We start from the raw sequence: 26,685 nt of genomic DNA on the forward strand, positions 1-26,685 counted from the left end.
ACTCACTTCTGCCTAGCCTAATAGCATGAGATTGCCGCAGTTGATAGGGTGAATTTCGGAAGAGATCACATTTGGTGAGAATGGTCTCTCCGGTTTTTAAAAGCGCTACATGTTGAGCCACCTCAGCTAGATTTGACATGTGACATTTTTAGCGGCAATCATTGGTCGATTTTCTAGCGTTGCCATTCGGGGAGTTGTAATGAGGCTTTTTTTGTCGCCGTGTAAGAGAAATATATATATATAGATATGCTTGCACCACATTCTGAAGGGAACTTGTTCTGAATCTGATTACTGTGGGAGAACTGGAATATAAGAACAAAATTGTTTTTAATAAATGATATAAAATACATGGAATCAATAAATGGAGTTTACCGGCCAGGTGGCGTAGCGGTCAGCGTGCTTGACTGTGAAGTCAGTGACTGCGAGATCGAATCCCGCACAGGGCATAGATGTTTCCCTCTCTGTATGTGTTGTTGTCTGTTGTGTACTGTGTGAATATGTGGCTCACCCTATGAACGGGTATCTGTGACAGTGTGGCGTGGGTAATGTTGCTCGCCACCGAGACTTAGGTTCACTGGTGCTTCTGCTGTTAAAGAAAGGGAAAAGAATGGAGTTATTTCTCACGTGGTTAAATAGCGTGGTTAAAATAACTTACATGCATTAATTCATACCAAATTTTATAATAATTACGACTACAGATGAATATTGAAATTAATATATATATACAAAAATCAGTTTAGTGTATAATGATTAGCACGTTGCCTGAAATGCAAGACATTGTATACAATATACATGGCTTTGTATATACATGACTTATTAGAATAAATTTATTTTAAGACAAGAATTAATGCATCATGTTAGAGTACAACAATATTTAGCTTAAAAAGGTTATATAAATTCATTTTAATAACTTAGACGGCAGATATTTTATTTTCGAAATAAATTCAAAACAAAACACAGTCAAAATTTCTCCAGGAAGGATTAAAGATACTAAAAATAGCCTGAAAATTTATAAAGCTTCTGCAGCATGGTATAAAATACTAAAATGAACTGGCTACTTATGAAATATCATCAAAGAGTTTCTTGATTATTTATCAATAATTTTATTTTCTAGAAAACTATTTTTAAATTCAAAGTTCATTTTTGCTTTAAACTTCAGAATGACAAAGAGATTAACGGCATAGCATCAAAGGAATCAATAAGGCCATTTTTTAAAGAATAAAACATGTAAGCAAACAATTTGATGATTAAATATGCCTGTCAGCTTTTCCGATTTGTAGGTAAGAATGTCTGTGACTTATTACAATTTATAAATTTTTAAAAAAAATTCGTTGTACAATCTTTCATCTTTTAAAAGAAAATTTTAATTCATGAGCAGAATGAATTACAATTAAATAATGCCAAAAATAGATTTGCATATTTGTAAACTCGCATCGGCTTATTAATTTGTAAACAGAAAGTTTTTTTTCTTCATTTAAAATGCTTTGGAAGATTTTTTACCTTTGAATTTGGCTTTAATTTAAAGAAATACTTTAAGAAATTAGATGAAAATATCTCTAGATATTCTAAGGTTTTGAAAATAATAAAAATGTATGGTGTCCTAGAAAAAATCAAAAGAACTTTCTCAGAAATTATTAGATTGATTTCTTTTCCACTTGGTATTTAATCATGAAGAAAAAAATGATATCGTGGAAATTTTTTTTAATTTTTTTAGTGAAACATGTGTTTAGTGGCATTTAAAATAATATTAAAAATATCATCTTGAGGCTAAATAGAAACTGTCTTAGTTTTTTTTGTATATTATTGAAAATTATCTTTTTTTAAATTTTAGCAGAACATTATTTTATACTTACAGTGGAGGAAGGTCATCGCATGTTATGAACTCGGAAAAATTTGGATTTTTCAAGATATGATTTAACATATGTTTTCGAGCCGTGGTGGATCAGGGGATAGAACGTTCGCTTTCCAATGAGATGAACCGGGTTCGAATCCCAGCAATGGTTGGTTAATACGAATTCCGCAACCGACTCGCACCGACCACAGTGCTGACGTAAAAAAATCCTCAGAAGTACACGGATCATGGGTTAGAGTCTCCTTGCAGTCAGGCTAAACGTAGGAGGTTTTCCTCTCCATCTAACGCAAAAGCGGGTTAGTTCCATCAAAAATCCCTCCACGAAAGGCAAAAGATCTCCCAATACTTGATCCAGGAGTTCTCATGTTTTCTGGACTGGGTTCAAAATTATAAGGGTACGGAGTTGAACATTAGTAGTTGTAAACCCGAAAAGTTCGATCGGCTGTTCAACGACGATTATAAAATAAAATAAAACCTACGCTTTCACTAATATCGTCAATTACGTGCGGAGTTTTTCATTTTAGAATTTAAAAAATGATTGTAAAATAAGAAATTTCTTCAAAAAATTATCACTTCGGGTTTTTTGAATGAGAGTTATAAACATGAAAGTCATAAATATACAGGGTGATTCTAAAAAGATGGGCAAAATTTTAGGAAGTGATAGTACACACCCAAGCAAACAATTTTTATTAAAGAATGCATGGTTGAAAACAAAACGCAATACCGCTAGAGGGCGCCAAAGTTTATGTTCTTATATGAGGCAAAAACACACAAAGAACGATGAAGTTAAGTTATAAAAGCAAATTTAATGGCAAATTTAATGTGATTACAATAAGTGTTCAAAACAGTGGCCGGCAAAGGCTATCCACGCAGTACAACGGCGAAGAAAAGATAGGCGAACATTCTGAAACACACAGGCATATCACGAACGTTCCCTGCAGCGGCCGAAAGCTTGGCGACAAGTAACGCAGCTCAGTAACTCGCAACAGGAATGGAGCTTTCACGTTTGCATCAACTTTCCAAATGCTCCAGCACCTTTGCGTTTTGTTTTCGACCATGCATTCTTTGATAAAAATTGTTTGCTTGGGTGTGTACTATCACTTCCTAAAATTTTGCCCATCTTTTTAGAATCACCCTGTATACAGATATTAAACAGCAATTAGTAGCAAAGTTGTGGTCATGAAATTGTGGAGTTTCAACTTCGACCTATCTTATAATAGGCTGTTGCAGGAGTACTTCATTTATAATTTGTTGTAAAGAATCAAAAGTTATTATTGGTATTTACTATTGTTTATACAACTTTGAGCACTAGTCCTGGAGGCTCAGGGAATAGAGTGCTCGCCTACAAGTGAGGTGACCCAGGTTCAAATCCCAGCGATGACTGGTAGCACGAATTTTGCTCCCGGCGAGCACCAACCACTTTATTAATGCAAAATATAGTGTGAATACGGATTTCTTCGTAACTTTCACACTGAGAAAATTTTTTTATGTATTAAAAAAACCGTTTTAATTACAGACTTACTTGCAACTTTAACAGAAAATACTTTTTTTGGTACGATAAAAGACCATTCGTCTTCCTAATTTTTGCGGAGGAAAATTATTCTTGTATGACCATTATGATCTAGGATTTAATTTGCGACTTTAACTGAGAAAAACTTGCTCTGTTATAATAAAAAAAACAACCTTAAGGTTATGGATTTATTTTATAAGTTTTATAGTTTTGCACAACCAACCCAGCTGCTACGGTAAAATCATAAATTTTTCGTGATTTTTTTTACTCTGTATCATTATAACGTTAATAATAGTTTGACGACTTTATAAGGGCATTTCTCCTTATCATTATTAACGGCATTTTTGTTTATACTATAGTGTCAATAACAATTTGACGATTTTTTTAACCGTATTTCTGTTTATCACTATAGTGTCAATAATAATTTCAGGATTTATTAACGGCATCTCTGTTTATTATTATAGTGTCAATAATAATTTGACGACTTTTAACCACATCTCTGTTTATCACCATGGTGTCGATAGTAATTTAACAATTTTGTAACGGCATCTTTGCTTATACTATAGTGTCAATAATAATTTTGCGATTTTCAACGGCTTATCGCTAGTGTCAATCATATTTTGACGATTTTTTAACGGCATTTCTCTTTATCACTGCAGTATGAATAACAGTTTGATCATTATTAACGGCATTTTTGTTTATACTATAGTGTCAATAACAATTTGACGATTTTTTAACGGTATTTCTATTTATCACTATAGTGTCAATAATAATTTCACGATTTTTTTAACGGCATCTCTGTTTATTATTATAGTGTCAATAACAATTTGACGATTTTTTAACGGTATTTCTGTTTATCACTATAGTGTCAATAATAATTTCACGATTTTTTAACGGCATCTCTGTTTATTATTATAGTGTCAATAATATTTTGACGATTTTTAACCACATATCTGTTTATCACTATGGCGTCGATAGTAATTTAACAATTTTGTAACGGGATCTTTACTTATTCTATAGTGTCAATAATAATTTTGCGATTTTCAACGACTTCTCGCTAGTGTCAATAATATTTTGACGATTTTTTAACGGCATCTCTGTTTATCACCTTAGTGTCAATAATAGTGTGATGATTTCTTATCGGTATCTCTGTTTATTAATATGGTGTTAATAGTTTGACGATTTTTTAGTGGCATCTTTGCCTATCACTATGGTGTCAAAAATAGTCTGACGACTTTTTATCGGCATCTCGAAACGGATTAATACCAAAACATTTTCGTTTATTCTTCTCATTCTATTCTATATGTAAAATTATTATCTTTTGAGTAAAAATTAAAAGTACATCCTCACTGTTAATTGTTATGCATGATACAAAGTTTCAAAGACAAAGATTTAAAAACGATATTAAAAACGAAAAATTTTTGAAATTGAAAAGTTTAGGTGTTACTTTAATTCGTTTGCATGATAAAGCTTTCCGCCCTAAAGCAGTAGTGAAAACAATCGAAATATATTTCGACCAACCCCCATTGCACACATTTATCAACCGCCACAGGTGCAGAGAATACTTCTATTTAAAACAAAACTTAAACAAAGTTCAAGATAATTGAGAAACGTAACTAATTGTTGTCACTGCATAAAATGAATGCGCTGCATTCTGAAATACCCTTTAATGTGTCTCAGTCATTTTTTCATCAACTCAGTGCAGGCGGAACAGCCGCACAATGTCGTTTTAATTTTCGTCAAGAACATAAAAACTCTGAAATCTGGCGAGCGCCTTAGTAACAATCCGAGTTGTAAAACAAATTACTCAATGCCTCAGGCGGTCGACGAAAACGAGCAACGGAAAAATTATTTTCTGCCGTGTTTCTCACCTCCTTTAAAAGACACAATCATGGCACATATTTTTAGTCTCGAAACAATCAAGTACTCTAATCGCTGATTTAGAACTGATCTATTAATTCTGACACTTAAAAACAAACCCGTTTCGCTTAATTTGTCAGATTAGATTCCTTAAAGTTTGTATCACTTGCGCAAAAAATAACAATTGGGTAATTGAAGATCATAATAGCCACACACGTCTGCGCAGCTGATCGTCTATAAGTTTATTTGCAAAATGGCTTGCTAAAGTTGGACTTAATTTCTCCATATAAGTTAGAATACTGATTAACTTGAAATTAATTAAATACAGCTCTTTATCACGCATCGAATTTACTGAAATGTAGTTCCTTCTAGTCTATGTCTTTTACTTAACTTAGAATTATTATCTGTTTATGTATTTTATTGTAACCGTGACATATTTTTGTTTTGTGTACCTGGCAACTTCGATGCATAATTAGTTTGTTTATGTTCTGTATGGCTTTCTGATTGTCTTTGTGTTAAGAAACATAAATAATTGAAATCCTCATGGAATCTTTGTGTAAGAATATAGATTGTGCCACTCAAGAGAATTGATATTTGACGGAATTGACTTACTCGAAATAGAATGGAAAGAGCAGTTGCTAACGTAAACAAATACCATGCTTCAACAACCAATCAGGATCGAGATACCCACACTACGTCACTAAAAGGTATCCCATTAAGCTTATTATAACGAATACGGCCTATTACAAGAAGTTCGCTATTGAGACAATGTTACAAGTAACTGTTGAAATACGAATAGTTAAGATTTTGAAAAATTATGTACATAAAGAATTAAAAATACCTAGCCTTCCGCAATTGTGATTTTTTTAAAAAATGTTTTGAAAGAAAAAGCATTTTTTATTTAAGGGGAATGTTATAATGGAAGTCCATCGCTTCTGATCATTCCTCATTTTTTGCTTTTCATTTTTCGTCACTTATTTCTTAGCATTTTTCTCATCATTGTCAATTATTTGCTTAATCATTTGTTTCTGGGTATCTAACTATATATAAAGATCTAATGATGGTGCCTCAGGTTTCCATTTTTGTCGGTGCATTTTTATTGGCCGGAAAATCACATGGTAGGATCCAGTTTTCCACATTAAATTTCATACTGGTTTGGTTGTCATCAGCATAACATTGATATAAGTCATAAAGGTATTCGCGAACGCAACGATCTGTCGGGGGCATTTTTTATTTGAGATGAATTCCTGCAAGCAAAACAGCAGGATCATCAGTTGCACTGGAGATTTCCATTATAGTATGGTAATGTTCCTTCTTTATTGTGGCTTATTGAATATAAAACAGAAAAATATATGATATTCTTTCTCATTCAAGTGAAATATCATTTTTTTTAAAGAAGGAACATCCAAAACACATCGGAGAATATTTGTAAAAAATCTTGTAATTTGAGTCAAAACGTAGTGTCGGAGAAATCGTTCGACTATAATGATCTAGTGGGAAGGGTCTATTTTAATTTTATATTCCACACTTTTCTGTATCATATTAATTCAAACATTAAAATCACGCAAAAAGTATACAGAAGAGCATAATGTTATATTTAATTGACAACAATTTTTGTCAAAAAATTTAAAGTTTCAATAAAAATCATTATTTATAAACTAAAAAACGAAAAATAAAGAATGCTAGCGATAAAAAAAAACGATTCTAAAAATTCCTCGTATTGAAATAAAAAACTTTAATATTATTTATTTTTTCTAGTCTTTAAATTCTTAATCAGACATAGAAAACCATACTGTTGAGAACTATCATCAAATTAGAAAAAAAAAATTGCGAATAAATTTCTTATTATAAAAATCATAACACTTACTTGCTTTATAAATCCGGTGAATTCCAAATGAAATATTCTTCGTCTGAAAGCTCATCGTTAAAAAAATACTTACCAAGAAAAACGATAAAAAATTACTAATAATCAACACAAATGATACTATTTTGAGTAATTCGGATGATTCTTTATTGTTGTTTTCCAAATTATATAGATTGAGAAATAGATACTATTTTAAAAGGAGGAAGAATATTCTATTACTATTACAGTTCTGCACGTTCTGAAATCACATTTATTCATTGAAATGAAGTAAGCAATGTTGACTTTATTTTAATTTGTAATGAATTGAAGCAAAAAAAAAAAAAAAAAAGAAAGAAAAATTATTTTACCGTACTACACACATCTGAAACAGTATGCGCTCACGAAATCGGAAGTTATCGGTAGCAAGTTTGTTGATAACAGAAAGGAAAAAATTATTGAGAAAGTGTTCTTCAAATGTTGGGTGCGTTCTGTTTCAGAAAGATTTACTACCGTTCTCGGTTGCTTTTTTTTCAAGTTCTTCTGCTTTTTCCTGAGGGAAATTTTACTTCTTATTTGCTGCTAAAAATGGCGTCCTACTCAGCCAATGTTTTTGATTGAATTAAATGAAAACTTAATAAATAAAAGCCTGAAAATATACTACCCGCTAGAGGGCGAGTTCAAGCGTTGTGATCGCGAATAGTTTTCCTATAAAAATTTTTTTGGCCCTATTTTAAAGGTATTTACCTACACTGTTATTATTACTTTTTTTAATTTTGTTTGCTTTTTAAATTAAGAGTTTAAGAGGATTGTTTCTTATTATTATTAGAATCAGGTAATTCTACGTTGCATTTCAAGGTAAAGTTTTTTAAATTGTAAGAACTTCAGCCTTAAAAATTAGAATTACTGTTACCGTATCAGGGAAAACTGCTACCATATCAGTGAAAAAATTACCGAAATAATGATTTAAATACCTTATATTTAGGTTTTATAACCAGAATTACTTTTTTTATAACCTGAAATATCTTTACAATACGGTAGTTTTCCTAAAAAATTTTTTCTCTATGTTATTGGGGTACCTCTCCGAAAATTTTTTTTTCTTTTAACCCTAAGCTTTTAGTTTACTCAATGATCGCTATGCTCAATTAAAGACACACACACCTTTCCTACACACATCACATTAGGAATGCTTTTTTTCTTCTTCTTTTTGTGTTGCGAATGAGCATTGGGTTCAACGGTTATCAATGTCGGGGTTTTTCAGTAGCGGAAAGCTTCTTTTAAAACTACCGGATTTCTCACCCTGGCAAAGCATTCCATCTTGTCAAGAACAATTTTAGATGCCTTTTTCTAACTCTCCCCGCCTCATTTAAGAACATTCTCCATCGCTAAATGCTTTCGAGAAAGATACATCCCAATCTGCACCATAAGCACTATTTCTTTTTCTTTTTTTAATATTCTACTCACAATGAAGCACGAGTTACTTTTATAGAGGTTTAAAAATTTCACGCATGCTCTCACATTTTAAAAAGTCATTTGTCATGATTGTGTAATTAAGAAATTAAATGGTGATAAAAGAAAGACGAGATATAAATGTTTTAATATAGAACAGTAAGAGAAAGATTGAATATTTGAATCAGGGCATGGTGTGAAATTTCCTTCGGCTATTAAATATTTAAAACCTAACCGATAATTTTCAACATTTAACCCTTTGAACATAACAGATCAAAACTTTAAGTTCCGATTACGATTAAGTTTTAATTTATACACCGTAAAAACTTTAGAGTAAATTTTATAATTCAGTCAAGTGATAGGTATAAAAATAAATTATTGCAAAAGTTTTCGGTACAGGTGTTTTCAGTTAAACTGGCATTCATGAGCCAGTGTAACGCAAATTTTTTTTAATAGTGTCGAAATGTTTACTAGTAAAATAAGAGTATAAAGCCTAAATAAGACAGTTAACTGATAGTACCCTTAACTCTATGACGCAGAATTTTTATTAAATATACTTTGAATACTTTTTTCATTATTTTGTATTAATTTAAGTATAAAAAGTGGAAAATATTATATTTAGCATTTTAATAAGTTATGATTATGAAATACTACATGAAACACGAGTGTCTTTTTTAGCGTTAAAGGTAAATATCGCATAAAATCCTACAACTAGATCAAACGTTGTTTATGGTATTCTGTTATTTTTTTTTGCACTGAAAATTCGATAAAACCTTATTAATGTGTATTTAATTGAATCTTGTTTCCTTCCAATTTGATTCATAATATCGTGTCAACAAGTTTAAAGAAGTAAGATAACTTAGCATAATAATAAGGCTAATAAATTTATTACTATAAGGCTATTAAACTAATCACAATTATAGGATTATTCTACTTATCACTATAATAAAGCTATTCAACTAATCACCATAAGTCTATTTGACTTATCACTATAATATGATTGAAACAAATACAAACAACGCTACGGTTCAACACTTTCAAAACATTTCACCAATTTGTACAGATGAACTTTATATTCTAATTTTGGGAAATAGGTTTTCTTAAAATTAAAATTACTTTACTAGGAAAGTAATTTCAGTTAGAAAAAAGAAGTTTTTGAAGTAGATTCTATCTTAATTCTTTTAGCATTTTGTATCGTAATCGTTTCTTTTTTTACCATTTTACTTTTGAGGTGACATGATGTATCAAGAGAATCTGATCATTCTCAGAAATAAAATTCTCATTTTTGACGATTCAACAATCCTTGAGCCGTATTTCATTTATTTGGAAAATCATTTCGTCGCGAAATCACTTGATTTGTGATGAAACACGAACTCTCAAATACACGACGAAAATGTTTCCTCAACTCACAACCTCATTGTAGTGCATTATGGGATATTTTTAACTGGAATGACGAAATTGCAATGAAGACTGGACGAACAAAAGTAAATTGGCGAGATAAGTTGACAGTTTTGTATGGTAGTCACTTCCTAGGAAGATCGAGGAATCTAATCCCGCTTGGGTATAGGTATAATTTATCTCTCTCTTCTGTCTATACTTCTCTTGTTGTTGGTTCGACATTGATATACCTGTATATTGCCCACAATAAAGAGATTATTAAAAAAATTAGATATTACAAATATTTTTTTTTTTTTTTTGGAAAAATAGATTGATGAAATATTTTGTTTAATTTTGACGAAATTCATTTCCTTAAAGAAAAGGTGATAGTTATTTCATCATTTTGACGAAATTTTTGCTCGGAGCATATTACAGGAAATGGTTTCGTCAATAGCAAAGAGAGATATTAGAGTATTAATTTTTTTTGTGTTTGAGGAATAAATTAATTTATATCTGTCTTATCAGTCGAATATGAAAATTAATTTTGACATATCCGTTTAAAAATAATTATTATAGAATTCACATGAACTTGAACATTAGGAGAAGACATCGCGTAAATGTTTTTTTCTTCTTCTTTTGTTTTTTTTTTTGCAGTTTTTTCTAACTGCATTAGAAGACAAAATGAGATATGCGACGTAAATACTCTTCGCGTCTAAAATGACAAGAAATAAACCTAGACTTCAACTTTCACCTTTTTTTAAAAAAAAAAAAATCTTGCTGAATTTGTTAAAACAAAACTGAGGGAAAAGGTTGGAAAAAAAAGTTTCCAAAATGAAAAGCGTGTGTCGTATTTACGGGATTGGAAGACAGAGATTGGAAGCTTTGGATGTCTTCTTTCGAAAATACCAACGTCTGTCACCACAGGCAACAGGTGAAGTTGCTCTTTGGCCTTTTCCTTAAGAAATATTTTTGCAGCGCCAGAAATAATGTGGAGCTTTCATTTTCTCGCCAACAAATTAAAGTGTTTTCTCTTCGACAATATTTATGGAGCGGTGAACAATGATTTGGCTGTTAGTAGTAAAAGTAACTGAAAGATTGTTGGTTTTGTTGGATTCGAAAGTTGTTTCAATTCAGCACAAGCAATGAATAGAACTCTTTTTGACTTTGATGATTCTATTTAGACCAAGAATGGTTATCGCTTGTGTTAGATTGATATGGTGATTCTATTTCATTCAGGCAGGAATTAGAATTATATTTTTAAATCTTGTTTTATTTGAATGTTGTTTAAATTCAGGACAAAAAAAGAATTGATTCGTGTTTGTTTTATTACAATCAAATAATGATTCCATCCATGAAATGAGGGTTCCATTTCGTTCTGAAAAGTGTCAGAATTATTATTTTCTTTAAAGTTTTATTACATTTGAGTGTTAATTCAGGATAAACAATGAATCGAGCATTGTTTGTTTGTTTTATTAGACTCAAATGACGATTCTATCAAAACGAATCAATGAGTTTCGCAATGATTTTTGGTTGTGTTGAATTCTTTAAGGCTCTATTTCATTCTAGAAAAGATTCGAATAATTATTTTATTTCTAAACACACACAGCCGAGTGTTGTTTAAATTCAGAACAAACAATGAATTGAACACTGCTTGTTTTATTAGACTCAAATGATGATTAACGAGTCAAGACTAAGTAATGAGTTAAACGATGAATTTTGGTTGTGTTAGATTTAAAGGATGGTTCTATTTCATTCTAGAAGAGATTAGAATCATTTTTATTTTCTTAAACTTTTAGTGTGATTGAGTGTTGTTCAATTCTGGACGAAACAATCAATTGAGCAATGTTTGCTTGTTTTATTAGACTCAAATGATGATTACATCTAGACTAAGTAACGAGTTAAACGATGAATTTTGGTTGTGTTAGATTTAAAGGATGGTTCTATTTCATTCTAGAAGAGATTAGAATCATTATTATTTTCTTAAACTTTTAGTGTGATTGAGTGTTGTTCAATTCTGGACGAAACAATCAATTGAGCAATGTTTGCTTGTTTTTTAAACTCGAATGATGATTCTATTAAAAACAAGCAATGAGTTTGACGATGATTATTGATGCTCTTTTTCATTCGAAATGGGATTAAAATCATGTTTTTAAATTTAGATTGATTTGAAGTGTTTTGCAATTCAGGAGAAGTATGTTTTATTAAACTCAAATGATGATTACATTAAGACCAAGCAATGAGTTTAACAATGGCTGTTGGCTTTGTTAGACTTATATGATGGTTCTGTTTTATTCGAGTTGGAATTAGAATAATTCTTTTAAATTTTGTTTGATTCGAGTGTTGTTTCGATTTGGAGGAAACAATAATTTGAATAATGATTGTTGGTTTTGTTAAACTCAATAGATAGTATTAAGACCAAACAGTAAGATTTACAATGATTATAATTAATAGTTTTATCACATTAAAATAGGGCTGTTTCTGGCTTGATTAGTACTTACACTGCTGATCTTGGAACAGTACGGAATGCTAAGTGCAGTCGTCAGATCGGCACCGAACATGTTAAGCAGTATGAGCTATTTCTGATAAAGTGAAAACTTCATTAGGCATAAAAAGTTTCAAGTTTGCAAAGGGCAAACATGCCTTTACAAAGAAAGGTGTTTTTGAGGTTGTTTTGAGGTTTACAGCAGTAAAACACACATGCGGTAGAAAATGTAGTTATGTTTTGCACTAGAAATAACCTCATTAATAAGCGTCGATTTCAACCTCACTTACACCTCACAAAATAAACCTCATATATAACTTAGAAATACTTTTAGTTTAGATCGGGTGAAATTATTTACACCTCAAACATACAAAATTGCTTGAAGTGTGGGAAAAATAATCCTCACACCTCAAAAACAATCTCCCTAAGATAGTTGCTCTGAAGTAGATTTCCATCAACCTCAAAACAACCTCAAATGTGAATAAAAAAAACTTCATACACCTTGATTATAAGTCTTGTGAGGCTGATCTTTTACGGTTGCTTTCGAAATCAACTTCGAATGAACCTCATATCAACCTTGTCACCTCAAAACATTCTCAAAATTACAATAAATTACCGTTAGGGATGTTTTAAGCACTCAAAACAAAGGCACTCATTCTCAAGAGCTACTAGACGTGAATGAGGGAAACAATACAAACTCGGAAAAAGAACAACGCAACGTTTCTAACAAAAAGTAATAAATAAATAAGTAAAGGGGAAAAACAAAACAAAAAAACTGAGAGGAACGGTGGTGTCCGAATAAGGATAATCAGAGTAGGATTGGATTTCAAAGAGGTTGGGAGGAACTTATGTCCTTAAATAAGATTCGGCGCTCATATCAGCAGTGGAAAGAATTTAGTTGTAATCGAAAGTAAATTTATGCCTAAGATTCCTACACTGAGTAACAAAAGACAAATTAACGAATTCATGATGACGGAAAGAATAAGAAATTAAAAAAAAAGAAATGTAGATTCTGAAAATGTTAAAATAGTAACGTTTTACAGTATGCCACTATTGTCCAAACGATATATGTGTAAAAATTAATTTAAAATCTTAAAAAAAAAAAACTTTCAAAACTCTTTTCTCGCCTCCAATTCAGAGAGATAAAAATAATAAAGAAAGAAGTAGGCGTACGCAATTAAGTAGTTGAAATGCACTTCAACTCAAAATATTTTAAAAGTAATACGTCAAGCGTGGCACTTTTAAAGCAAATTATTTATTTTAAGAACGTTATAGCTGTATACGTCATTTAACTTATAATTGAATAAATGTAAATTTGTATTATGAAAATGATGTTCAACCTGCATTTGTTTATTATTTTATTAATAAAAATGTGTCGTTCTCTAAGGATTTATTTATTGCTTTCGACTCTAGAGTAATTATATCTTTATACCAAACGTTCTAAAACCATGACATTTTAGATTTTTGATATCAAAATGTAGATATGAAAGAGATGAATTTCGTTTAAAAATTTATACACGAACAAATAAAATTTTCCATTTCAAAGTTATAAAAAAATTAATGCAGTTTTATTGAAATTTGTAAAAATATAAAAAATTTAATTGAAGTGGAACAAAAACTATTTTCTATTTGAGCTGTTAAAATGATATAAGTCTCGTTGACGAGCAAAATTACTTCTCATTATGTCATTCGTATTTGTTTCTAAGTTATTTTTTTCAAGTACAGCTCATTTTTTCTCAAATCCAGTTGATTGTTTATTTTGTTGCGATTATAAATAAAATGCTGTTACATAAAATTATAGCATTTATATATTTTTCTTTGTTTTTGTGCAAAATATTGATCTGGAAGAAAAAACTTTGATATGGTTGTTTTTAGTAGTATTTTAAAAAATGCAAAATATTAGTTTGTGCATTTGAAGACGTCAATCGGCTCGAGTTTTAATAAAATTTTTAATGAAATTTTTTTTTCTTATCTTACAACAAAATCAAAAATACGAAAGATTATAAAACGCAATATTTAAATGAAATTTGTCACTTATTACGTTTTAAGGGAATCGTTATTGAAAAATCTGATATCTAAATATAGTATTTACATTAATAAGACATTTAAACGAAATCATCAATATAAGATTTAAAATTGAAATATTAAACTACTTTATAAACTTAATAATCAATAAAAAACTCATGATGAAACGGAATTGCTCTGGTGTTTTCTTTTTATGTATTTTCAAAATATTTATAAACCAAGTTCAAGGTGCGATACGGTCACAATTGCTTTTTGTGCCAATAACTCCAAACTAAGTAAAATATTATTTCATGAATCTTTGCTCTGTTGCGACAAAACTAAAACAGTGTTAACAACGCTTAGTTCAACAGTACAGTATCATGTACAAAAATGTAATTATTTCATATAAATCGGCAGTTTTATTTACTAATCAATTCTCCAAGAAGATTTGTGTAATTCACGTAATTCCTTAAAATATTGCGAGTTATGAATAGAATATTAAAGGTTGTTGAACTGAATTTGAAATGGGAGACCTGCAAGTGAAGTAGTATGGGTATCTCGATCCTGATTGGTTGTTGAAATGCGATATTTATTTACATTAGGAACTGTTCTTTCCATTCTTTTTCGAGTAAGCCCGTCAATTATCAATTCCCTTAAATGACACATTCCATATTCTTTCACTAAATATTTCTTATTTAACACAAAGAGAGGGAAGAAGCCATGTGTAGCATCAACAAAATAATTATGCATCAATAATTATGCACAAATAAAAATATATCACGGTTACAATAAAGTACACAAAGAAATAATAAATTTAAATTTAGTAAAAGTTTCGACGAGAAATATTTCAACTAATTCAATGCACGAGACTGCTCTGTATTTAATTAACTACACGTTAATTAACATTCTAACTAACTTAGAAAAATGAAAAAACTTAGTTCAACTTTAACAAGCCATTTTGATGATAAACGATCAGCTGTCGCTGACGTCTTAGGTCACATGTGTGAGTATCAGTGATCTTCTTCTTGAAGAGCAAAAAACCAATTTTAGTGTCATAATTAACAGAAAATAAAGAATATTATAAAACTTAATTCACAAATACACAAATGTTTAAATGAGAAATTAAAAACAAACTATTTCGTATTAAAAAGAAAATCAGAAGAGAAAAGGAAATAAATCGTGCTTAACTCGATTAAGAAATTAACTATAGCTCAAGATATTTTTTAAGAAAATCTTTTCTGAGCTCAGTTTTATTAAAATATGCTCGTTACGTTGCTTTGAAACAAATTCTCTTTCAAAAACACTATTATCACTATTCAAAAGAGAAATATTATTACCATTCAATAATTCGATATTAAAATAATTAATCCAATATAAAAAATATGATTTGCATAAGAAAAAAAGTTCTGTAAAAACTTTATTCAATCTACAAGCATAGCCACGCTAAATTTATAATAAAGTTTGATCAACTTAGCACTTCGCATTTTTTTAATTGCTATTAGAACCATGTTGTTTCTCTAATTTCAATAAAATTTAACATTTGCGTATAATGTTCTTTGTCAAACCACCATGGAAAGAAATACAGCAGCATATAGAATTTATCATTATTTATTATAAAGACAATGAATCTATTCGTGTTTTGTTTCGCATATAGACAAAGTTATCGATTTACAGAGCTAAAACTCGTAGTTTAATTGAAAAATTTGACTCTAATGGTATTATTGAATAATCCGAAATAAGAACAAAAACCCTAAAACACAAACTTTTTTTTTGTGCAATTGGTTTAACAAGGGCAGATTTATGTGGAAAAGTGGCCAATATTTGAAGATTCAGGATTGAATTTGTTAAAAAAATCTAGAGGCTGATGCATGAAATAATTTTCGAATAAAAATACCAGAAGCCAATAACTAAAATAGAAAAAAAATCACATGAATATCATTCACTGTTTTCTTTTTCATATTGAAAATACATGGCGTGTCACAATTCTCTCCGCGATTTGGAAGGTTTATAACAAATAAAAAATTACCAATGCATCAACAAATTTTATTTTACCTGATAAAAAAAAACATCAGTCAAACAACAATTTTATCACTATCGTTCAATATGGAGTCGTGGTGGCTCAATGGATAGAGAGTAGTTACATCGTTTGGATTAGACGCGGGTTGGACGACGACATTTGACTTTTTCCATGAACACCACCCTCTCCAGACTTTACTCCCTGTGATTTTTTTTAAGAGATTAAATCAAAGAGGTTTTCGTGCCCCCTATGAATCGCAATTTTATTTAACAAAAGATTGTGGCATGTTGCAGTGAGTGTGGCGACAATTTAACTTTAGGCTTAAAGTCTTTTACTTCACCAAAGATTCACATATTGAACATTTGTGAAAAAAAACAACTTGCGATATTTCTTAATCAGGTAAAATAAAATTTTTTAATCTATTGATAATATTTCGTTTGTTATAAGTTTTCCAAACCCCGGAGTGAGTTATGACACATTTTGTATATAGCTCCTATTTAATCACCCTTTACCATTAGAAAAATTATTTTCGAGCATGTATACCGTAAAATTGTTGGGTTATACTGTTAGTGATCTAACCCCTTTTATTCATCTTAATGCCCAGGTCATATTTTTTCAATAATAATATTCCATGAAAGAAAATTAAAAGTCGGGAAATGAACAGGAAAAATATTTACAAAATTCCTGCTTTAAAATATCTTGTTTCATTCGAAGAAAATCATTTTAGAACGCCATTCAGAATGCCAAAAAAAAAAAAAATCGGTATATAAATAAAATAATAATAGTAATTTAAAATAAAAAAAAAAGGAAATGTGAGATTTCATTAAAAAAAGTATTATCACAGTTATTTTCGTGAAAATATTGCTCTAATTAAGCTAATTAATTAATAAATAATGAAACAAACTTATTACTTTTTTAGACGCACTTGATTCAGGGTAGTTACAAACAAACAGAAAAAAAAAATCTCTACCTGTTTCAGAATGATCTTATTGCTTTTTCCTAATTTTTGTAACAAATGGCATGAATTTTATCATTAATTTTTTTGCTATACCTTATTCTTGTACATAAAATATAGCATAAAACGTTTATGAATATTTTCTATTAGAGTATAAAATGAGCATCATTAAGAACTATCCATTAAGACCATTTTTTTTGTTAAAAAAAATACTGTTTTCCATATCTCAAACTTAATTTATTTTCTATGACTTCTTAGGCGTTTAAATTTAATGCCATGACATTTTACTGTTTTCCCTGGTTTTTATGTTCTTAGCCGCATAATTACTACCTTTAACAGATACAATGCATACCCTCCAACTCATGAGGATTTTGAAAATAATTCTTTCTAGTGGTAGCGAACCAAAGTAGAAATTTTTAAAGCAAATGGATCTCTCATAAAACTTTTATCAGAACTTAAGAATCTAGCCATATGGCCTGCACTTTTATAAGTAATAGTGGACAAGTTACGCTAAAATTAATTTTTTTAAAATATTAAGACATTAATTTTGCTACCGTCTGAAAAGAAGATTTCTAAAACTACGGAAATTCCGTAGCAGTTGGAGGGTATGACAATGTAAAAAGCTCAGGATCAAATTACGGTAAAAAGTACAGGAGTTTTGGGTACCAGTTCTTTTAACCGTAAAATTGAGCGGCACAAAAAATCTTTTATACAGTAATTTTTATAGTAATATTTATTGTAAAATCACCGAATCACTTTAATTAAATAAGTATAACTGAACAAATTATGGCATTAACTTTTGCGGTAAAAATGGAGTTTACGACAAAATGGATTTTAAGGATGCTGCACTTAGGGTGCCAGTATTTTTTACCATAATCTGATCCAAAATTTTTTACCGTGTACCATTTAGTATAAGTCAAATTTATGCTGAAAAATTCTTTCTTTCAAATGTATGCATTTCACAAGCGTTTCTAGAAATGCTCCTGATGAAATTTCTAATCATGAATCATTCCTAGCGCCCCATTTAATCATTTATGATACATTGTGTCTTATGACTCTTTTATGGGTTATGAATCATATTTGATGCTTTTCTGATCAAGAACCCGTTCCTGATGCTTCTCCTACTTTGAATGATTCTTGATGCATTCCCTAATCGTGAATCATTCCTAATGCATTCCCTATTAAAAAACCATTCCTGATGCATTCCCTAATCATTAATCATTCCTAATGTATATTTAGAGTCGTTTTTAAAAAGCGGCTCAATGCGTTTCAATGCAGTTTATTTTCTCGCCAAATTCATTTTAGACAAAAACATATGGATTCTGTGTCGAACATTTTTAATGAGTTTTGTATCCTTAAAAAAATAAAAGTAAGACCGGTGGAAAAAATAATTCCGGAAAGAGTTTAAGTTGCGCGACTAAATTTCCCACAACCATTCAGTAACTGTAACTGCTACGAAGTAGCAAGAGAGAGAAGAAGAAAAAAAAAATGGAGTAAATTTGTTGTTATCTCCGTACTTCCGTTAGTATTTTGGAGCGTTGAGAGGTTCTGGTTGACTATCGCAATCGCTGAGGGAGCTGACATCTCTCAACGATAAGATTACTTTAACTAATATTTAATATCGCCAATAATTTTTCTGTCACTTTAACCGCGCCATATGTATGGACTTCCGCTGAAGGTGAAGATCACTTATTTTTTTTTTATCCACAACTTCCAAGATCGTTGAACTTAATTTGTTTTCATTTAGTTTTTAATAGGAAAAAATAAAATCGGATCACTGTTCAAGGTGATTTCTTTTTTCCTTTTTAACATGTTTATCTTTTTTTGTAAAATTAAATAAAATGACTTTTTTAAATAGTCTTTTTATTTAAAAGAATGTATAATTTATTTATAAAGAATTTATAAAGAATATTTTAAATAAACTTTTAAATAATTAAATCATAAATAATTCAATTTATTAAAAATATAAATTTTTCATTTGTAGCATAAATTGAAGATGAAAGTGTAAGTCAACAAATGTGACATGAAGTTAATGTTTTCAAATCTGACCAGGCCAACAGTACTAACAACGCGCTTTTATTTTTATTTTAAATGCGCTTTTATTGAAAACACCTTTCTCAAGCTGATTGTAAAAGAGCTATTAAATTGTAAAACAGCAAATTTCTCTTTAAGAGAATTGACCCAGACCCAGAATCCGTTCTATACGACAAATTATTATTAATTTTTTTTTTAGAAAATTGTGGCAATAGCCTGAATTAGAGTTTGATTTGTAATTTAGAATTTTTTACTTCTCAGGTAAACTGCGCAAAAAAAAAGAAAAAAAAGAATGAGAGAGAGAGAAAAGAAATGGGGAAAAAAGAAAAAAACATTTTATTTGTTTGGTGAATAATTTTATAATTTTATCACATCTGGGAGGGTGGCCGGAGACAAAACTAAACTGAATTTTTATCTTATTCTAGTTCACTGCATGATTTAAACATTTTTTTAAGATGATTTTATCTCATATTGAAATTCATACTGATGATTATAATATATATGTTCTGTAGTGTTTATTGAAATAAATAATCTCTCTTTTGTTTTCTAGAATGTGCATAGTCCTCAATATCTGGATGAACGATACAGACCATACAGCGCAGAGCCACAGAGATTCAGTCCATTAAGCGGTAAGATATATGCTCACTATAGTGCTTCGTCAACAATCTCTGTATAAGAAGAAAACTTTTAAATTGTTTTTTATTTATTTTTTATTTTTAAAAATGCACTATTCGTTTTCATCATAAATCTGGATACGTATAACATGGTGCATTGTGATCTCTCTTTCTCTTTATATACATCATATATATATACTACCTCAGAATAATGGAAATGACACTTTCACTTTTTGGCATTTTTTTAAAGTTTCCCAAGAAATACCAGAGGATTATTTTGTAACTCTAGAGTTGTTTTGTTAATGTGATATTTCATACTTTGCAATAAGGTTTAAAGCTTTCAAAGGTTTGAGGTGCCGGAAGTAAATTAAGAAAGGAAACCAACTAATAGGAAGGAAAACTATCGTTTTTGATCGTTTCTTAACATAGAAGGTAATAGTAAGCGAAAAAAACTGCCCTAATTCACTGGGGTAAGATGGGGATCATGTACGAAAAGGTTCGCTTAATATGCTTGCTGTTTTCGTTTGTTGACATAGAATGTAATTTTATGCGATTAAGTTGTTTAAAAATGCGTTATTGTTCTAATCGTAAAAAACAAAAGTGAATGGAATTTTTTAAAAAAAATACTAGTTCGTTATCGTTTTTAAACGTAGAAAGCAATAGTGCACTAAGAAGTTGTTTTTAAACACTTGTTCTTGAATATAAAAATTAATTACCTCTTAAGTAGTTTTCTTAATGCTTACTCTTTATCTCTTCTAAATCTTCAATTTAATAATGAAAGAACATTTGTTTCTTAATATGCTTGTTCGTAATCGATAGTAAACGTTCACCTTTCGCAGCAAATAGGACATATTCCCTTTTATATATATATTTTTTTGATTTTCCAATTTGAAGCAAAAGTACATTTTGGTAATTGTTTGTTAACAGTTGTTTTAAGTATAAAAAGTCCATTAGATTATCGGAATTACTTACATTAAAAATTAAAATCCAAAAAGAATAGTTTGAAATTTTTTTTCATTTATATTTAAAAATTTATCATTAATTGATTTTGTAAATTAAGGAAATTTCAATGATAAATAACTGTTTCTCTTAGATCTAAATAGCTGCAACTAAGTGCAAATTTGAAAAATTATTGTTTTGAAGTGAGTCATGTTTGGAAAATTTTACCTTTGACGCAGAAATAGACAACGGTATTTCATGCCGTATTTTATAACCGTAAATTATTAAAATGCTAAATGATACAATAGATTTTTCACTTATTTTCTCCTAAATAAATTCAAAAAAATGAAAAAAGTATGAAAAATATGTTTAATAAAAATTCTGAGTCAAAAGGTGAAGGAGATAGTATATAAAATAAAGTTAATAGTTAGTATGAATGCACTTAAGTTATAATTTTTTTATATATTTAATTATTTATTGGCAAAGCAATATGATTTAATATGTTCATAGCAATCAATGAAAAATGCGAAAATAAAGCAAAAGCTGCGATGTTAATTCTACAAACATCCAACAGTTAAAAAACCTTATTCATAAGTTTTTAATTATTTGACTTTAATTAATTAATTTTTCTAAAAGTGTTTCTCGTAAACCATACACTTTTCTCAAAAAGAGAATGTGGCGATGATAAAATATGTGGCTTTTTTCATTGCAGTAATACAGTATTTCGAGAATAACTGCAGAAAATAAAAACATTTGCATGACAGCACATTTTGCTATCACAAATTGATAATACATTCTTTTACAAAAGAATTTATTCAAATTTTATTAACAATGCTCAATACCCTCACGACTTTTGGAAAGAACACTAACTTACGTGATATAATTATCAAAAATCAGTGCTATTAACTCGTTTTGTGTTTTGAAATATCTATTCTTTGACACCAAAGTTGAAATAGAAATGGAAAAATGAGATCTCTCGAGGGCTTTTTAATAGCTTCGAAATGGATATCTTAGGATAAAGGTGTAAATTACTGAGGATGTCGAGGCTAAAAATAGAACTATCAAAAGTTCTATTGTCACAGTGAACTCCACCCTTTCATTATCATTTGTACTATGCTATTGATTGTATTAATAATGTGCATCGATTGATGCATCTTAAAAAGATAACAAATAAATCGTGAGTTAAATAGTTTTTGTGTAATAAAAGAATATACTTAGTTGCATAATAATATGTCGATAAATACATATATACACACATACGTCACAGTTGAAGTGTAATAATTTACTTATTTAATAGAATAACTAGGTATTTCATGAAAGACTAGAAAAGTTACGAGCATCATTTTGGCTAGATATAGTTTTAAATTAATAAAAATATTGTAAGATATGCTATTGTTCGTATTCATAATGGACATCTATTTTTACATCGTAAAGAGATAATGAATAAATCACGAGTTAATTAGTTTTTGGGTGATAAAAGAATATGTTAATTTGTAATAAAATTTGTCTTTTCTAACTCAGTTTAAAATGTATGTGTACATGTGGTCTATGGCTAATTTTATTTCATCTGTAACCGACGGAAAGAAGGAAAACGGCGGTTAAACATATAAATTGAAATAATGTGTGCTTTTTATTTTACTGAAAATATTCCTTAAGAGGTACAATCTTTTAAAAGCGAGCCGCTGTAGCTTAGAGAATAGATCGTTCGCCTCTCATTGAGGTGTTCAGGTTCGAATCCTAGCGATGGCTGGTTGATACGAATTCTGCTCCCGGATCGCACCGATCACAGTGCTGACGAAAAACAGCCCTTAGGGTAGACGGATTGGATTAGAATCCCTTGCCTTCGGAAGAAACAACTGGGATGTTTTCGTGGTTTTCGTCTCCACATAACGCAACTGCGGCTTAGTTCCCTTAAAAACTCCTCCGCAAAGGTGGGTTTGTACCGATGATTGATCAAGGATGTCGCTTGTTATCTGATTTGCTTTCAAAATTGCAAGGCTATAAAGTTGAACCACTCAAAAATTGGATCGACTGGTGGCGTAACTACCACTACGAATATTAAACATCAATTCACTGGTATATAAGACATGCTAACTTGATTCAATCACAAGAGGTACCTTTTGATAGATGAAGGTTGGCTTGGTCGATAACTCCGCCCCCACATTGGTGACCTCCACACGTGATTTGAACAAGCAGTAACGCCCACTTCAGCCTGTCTTACTTCGAAGAATGATCCACATTGAACAGGTGACTTGTGTTAGCGGCATCATCCACCTCCTCACTCTGTTGCTGCTCAGTCTCGTCTCGAACAAACACACAACGTCTGCCAGCATACACTCGACTGCTAAAGGCAACACAGGAGTGACCACGTCTGTGAAGTTAATTTAACCCCGATTTTATAATAAGAATAAAATAACTACATTCTATAAAAATATTGAAGTAGCTCGGGTGTAAAGTATTCGCCTCGCTCAAATCCCTGTGACGGCTGGCCTGCTCATGTCTCGCACCGACCACATAAATGTACTTAGTGGTATATGGATGAATGGTTAGAATCCCATTGCTTTCAGGTTAATCGGGAGAGGGAAAAGCAGTTGCGGTTTAGTCCCGTCAAAAATGTCCTTCATGACTGGTTTGTCTCAATACTTGATCCAGAATTTCACTCGTCTTCTGGGTTGGATTCAAAATTACAAGTCTTTGGAGTTGTGCATTAATAGTCGTAAACTCAGAATCGGGTCGGCTTTTCGTCACTGGTTATAAAATAAAATAAAATCTATTAAAGGCAATAATTTATCGAAAAAATTAAAAAGGTCTTAAAATATTATATTTAGCATTTTAATAAGTTATGGTTACAAAATACGGCATGAAACAATGGCGTCTGTTCCTGCTGTTAATGGTAAAATCTTCGAAACGTGGCTCACTTAGAAAACAATAATTTTTCTAATTTGCCCTTATTTGCAGTTATTTAGACTTGAGAGAAACAGTTATTTAGCATAGAAATTTCTTTAATCTACAAAATCAGATATTAATAATTTTTTTGAATATGAATTAAAAATTTTTTTCTTTGAACTTTTACTTTTCTTGAACTTTATATTTTAGTACAAATATAATTCTGATAATCTAACAGATTGTTTTTAGTAACTATTTGATTGTTTTTTATATTTAAAAAATACCAAAATACATTTTTACTTGGAATTAGTGTGACCGAAAAAATATATAAAAGAGACACCAGTGTGTCATCTGCGTCAAAGAATTAATTCAATTAAGATCAAAGAGCCATGGTGGCTCAGGGGATAGAGCGTTCGACTCAAAATGTTGTTCGACTCTCAAACCCGGGTTTGAAATCCAGCGATGGCTGATCGATACGAATTCCGCAAATGCGAATTCCGCATCAAAAAGTCTTTAAGTCCTCCACAAAGGCAAATTTCTCTCAATTTTTGATCCAGGAGTTCCTTTGCCTTCTGAATTGGGTTTAAAATTACAATGCTAGGGAGTTGGACATTGGTAATCGTAAACTCAGTATTCGATAGGCTGTTCAGCCCCGGTTATAAAATAAAATATAATTGAGTTCAAATGATTAAAAAGACAATAATTTTTTCAAAATTACTGTGTCTGGATTTTTAAAAATAAAATTTAACGAGTCTGCCAACAGCAAGAAGAAAAATGTAATAGTAAAGGATGTAAAGCAAATATCGGAAAAAAATAGTGCGTGGAGTCCCTCCGCGCAGAAGAAGTTAAACTTCGCAACCTGCGACGTTAATTGTAGAAGAATCAGCAGTCGTAGAAGGATCACTAGTTCTATTCAACGACTCTTTTTCCTGCTCCGCTCGCTTCCGTGCTCTGTAATCACGGTAATATTGTGCATTTTTCCCTCGTGGACCTCTTGAACCAGTGGAAGTGCTTGTGATTGCCTCATCGTCTCGCCCAGGAAAATGTATTAATAATGTATGTGAATGCGTCATAATGTAATTTCAGAAGAGAAAACTTAACAATCAATAGATATTCACAAGAGACGTACCTTGACATAACCTTAAAACCGTCGCATTGTCCGTGGGATTGTTTTCACTCATTTTTTACAATTGTTATCCACTAAATTTGAAAATAAAAAATATTACCCTATTAAATTATATGTGTATCAAAACAAATTAAAAAAAAATATTTATAGAAAAACAATGCTTTTATGACTTTTGTTGTTTTTATGCTAGTGAGAACCAAAACAATATGGAAATGAATGAGGGAAAACTGGATCCTACCACGTGATTTCCTGGCCAATAAAAATGTAGCGTTAAACGTTTAACGCAACCTTGTTGGAAGTCGCATAAGAAATATAACTTCAAAAAAAAAAAAAAAAAAAAAAAAAATCATACATTGAAAAAAATGCATTTATTTAAAAAAATATTTTTTAGAGTAGAACGAGACTGGTTTTTGTTTCGAATACGCTGAAAATTGTTTTTTCGGTTCTACTCTATGTAGTCCAATAAATGAGTATTCCCTTTTTTAAAAAATATCTTTTTATTTGTAATAGCGCTAAATCATATCTTTTCATTTATTCATTGGTGATTCTACTAGTCTTGACCTAGACTCCTAGTCCAATTTTATGACACATTCATTGAAGTAACTAAAATTAAGACTGACTAAATCAAAACTAGATCTTTTAATTATGCATTTTATACAAGTTATAAATTTAAAAGAAAAATCTTCTTAACAGAAAACAGTGGAGTATTTATTTTGCGATTTATTTTCCTGGAACGGACCCCCACGCGTAAACATATCAACAAGTACTTTCTCGAACAAGTACTTTTTCCGGGCCTTTATTACGCATTCAAATGTTGACAAGTAAACTGACAGGAATAGCCTTTGTTGGTGAAAGATTCATCCTTATAATCCTAACCCAAAACACACTTAATAGACTGCTCTGACTTCGTTTGTTTTTATTATTTGTAGACAAATTCTCACTCACGGCATTTTTTGTTCTTTAAGGACTCTTAAGAGAAAAAACATGGTCCAAAACTACCAGAATATGGTAAAATTTACCGTGTTTCTGGTTCTATGGAAACATAAAAAAAGTAAACATTGGTAGTCATTAACTGAAATTTAGTCAGCTGTTCCTCGATGGTTACGAAATAAAATAAAATGATAAATTTCAAATGTGATGATTATACATTGCGAAAAAAAAGGTATGGTCAAAACGACCAAAATATGATACATTTTACCATGTTTCTTATTCTATGTGAACACCAAAAAGCTCAGAAATTTTTAAAGTAGCTCTTTGGTAATGATTTTCATAAAATTAACAGTAAAATATAAATTTATAGTATATGATTAAATGTGGTAAATTTTGGTAATTTGCAGCATGGCATAAAGACTATTTATTTGGTTAAATTTGCTTTTCAGCTTTGTCTTTTTTACAAAATGTGTCGTAATAAGAGCTATAATTTTGAAAACCAGAATTTCTGATGAGATGACGAAGGAAAAAAATTATCAAATGAATAGTTTGTATACCGTATATTTTGGTTTTTATTAACTGATCTAAGTTTTTTTAAAATTTTTTATACTTATTTTTTACCAGAAATGTCATTACGATGTGTCATTGCCATACAGCTATTTTACCAGATTTTTTTTTCTCCGCGTAGTTATTTTATGACGGGGGATTGGAGTGCTTTAGCTTGCTTTTAGGAAAAAAATATTCATTATAAAATAATTTTACTTTAATTTTCTGAATTTTGGAAAGAAATTTTTAAAGTCAGAACTTCTG

General features: G+C 30.3%; 1 protein-coding gene across 2 annotated transcripts in view; it reads left to right on the forward strand.

Annotated features, from left to right (window-relative positions):
- nau (myogenic-determination protein nautilus) overlaps positions 1-26,685 on the forward strand; it is an 81,320-nt gene that overhangs the window by 31,226 nt on the left and 23,409 nt on the right. For both annotated transcript variants that reach the window (XM_016072711.4, XM_016072713.4), the window contains one exon: positions 19,931-20,009. In XM_016072711.4, coding sequence (XP_015928197.2) covers positions 19,931-20,009 — 79 coding nt within the window. The remainder of the gene's footprint in view (positions 1-19,930; positions 20,010-26,685) is intronic.

The sequence above is a fragment of the Parasteatoda tepidariorum genome, chromosome 9, assembly GCF_982258835.1.
Source record: "Parasteatoda tepidariorum strain Cologne lab strain chromosome 9, Ptep-v5.0, whole genome shotgun sequence".
Lineage (NCBI taxonomy): Eukaryota > Metazoa > Arthropoda > Arachnida > Araneae > Theridiidae > Parasteatoda > Parasteatoda tepidariorum.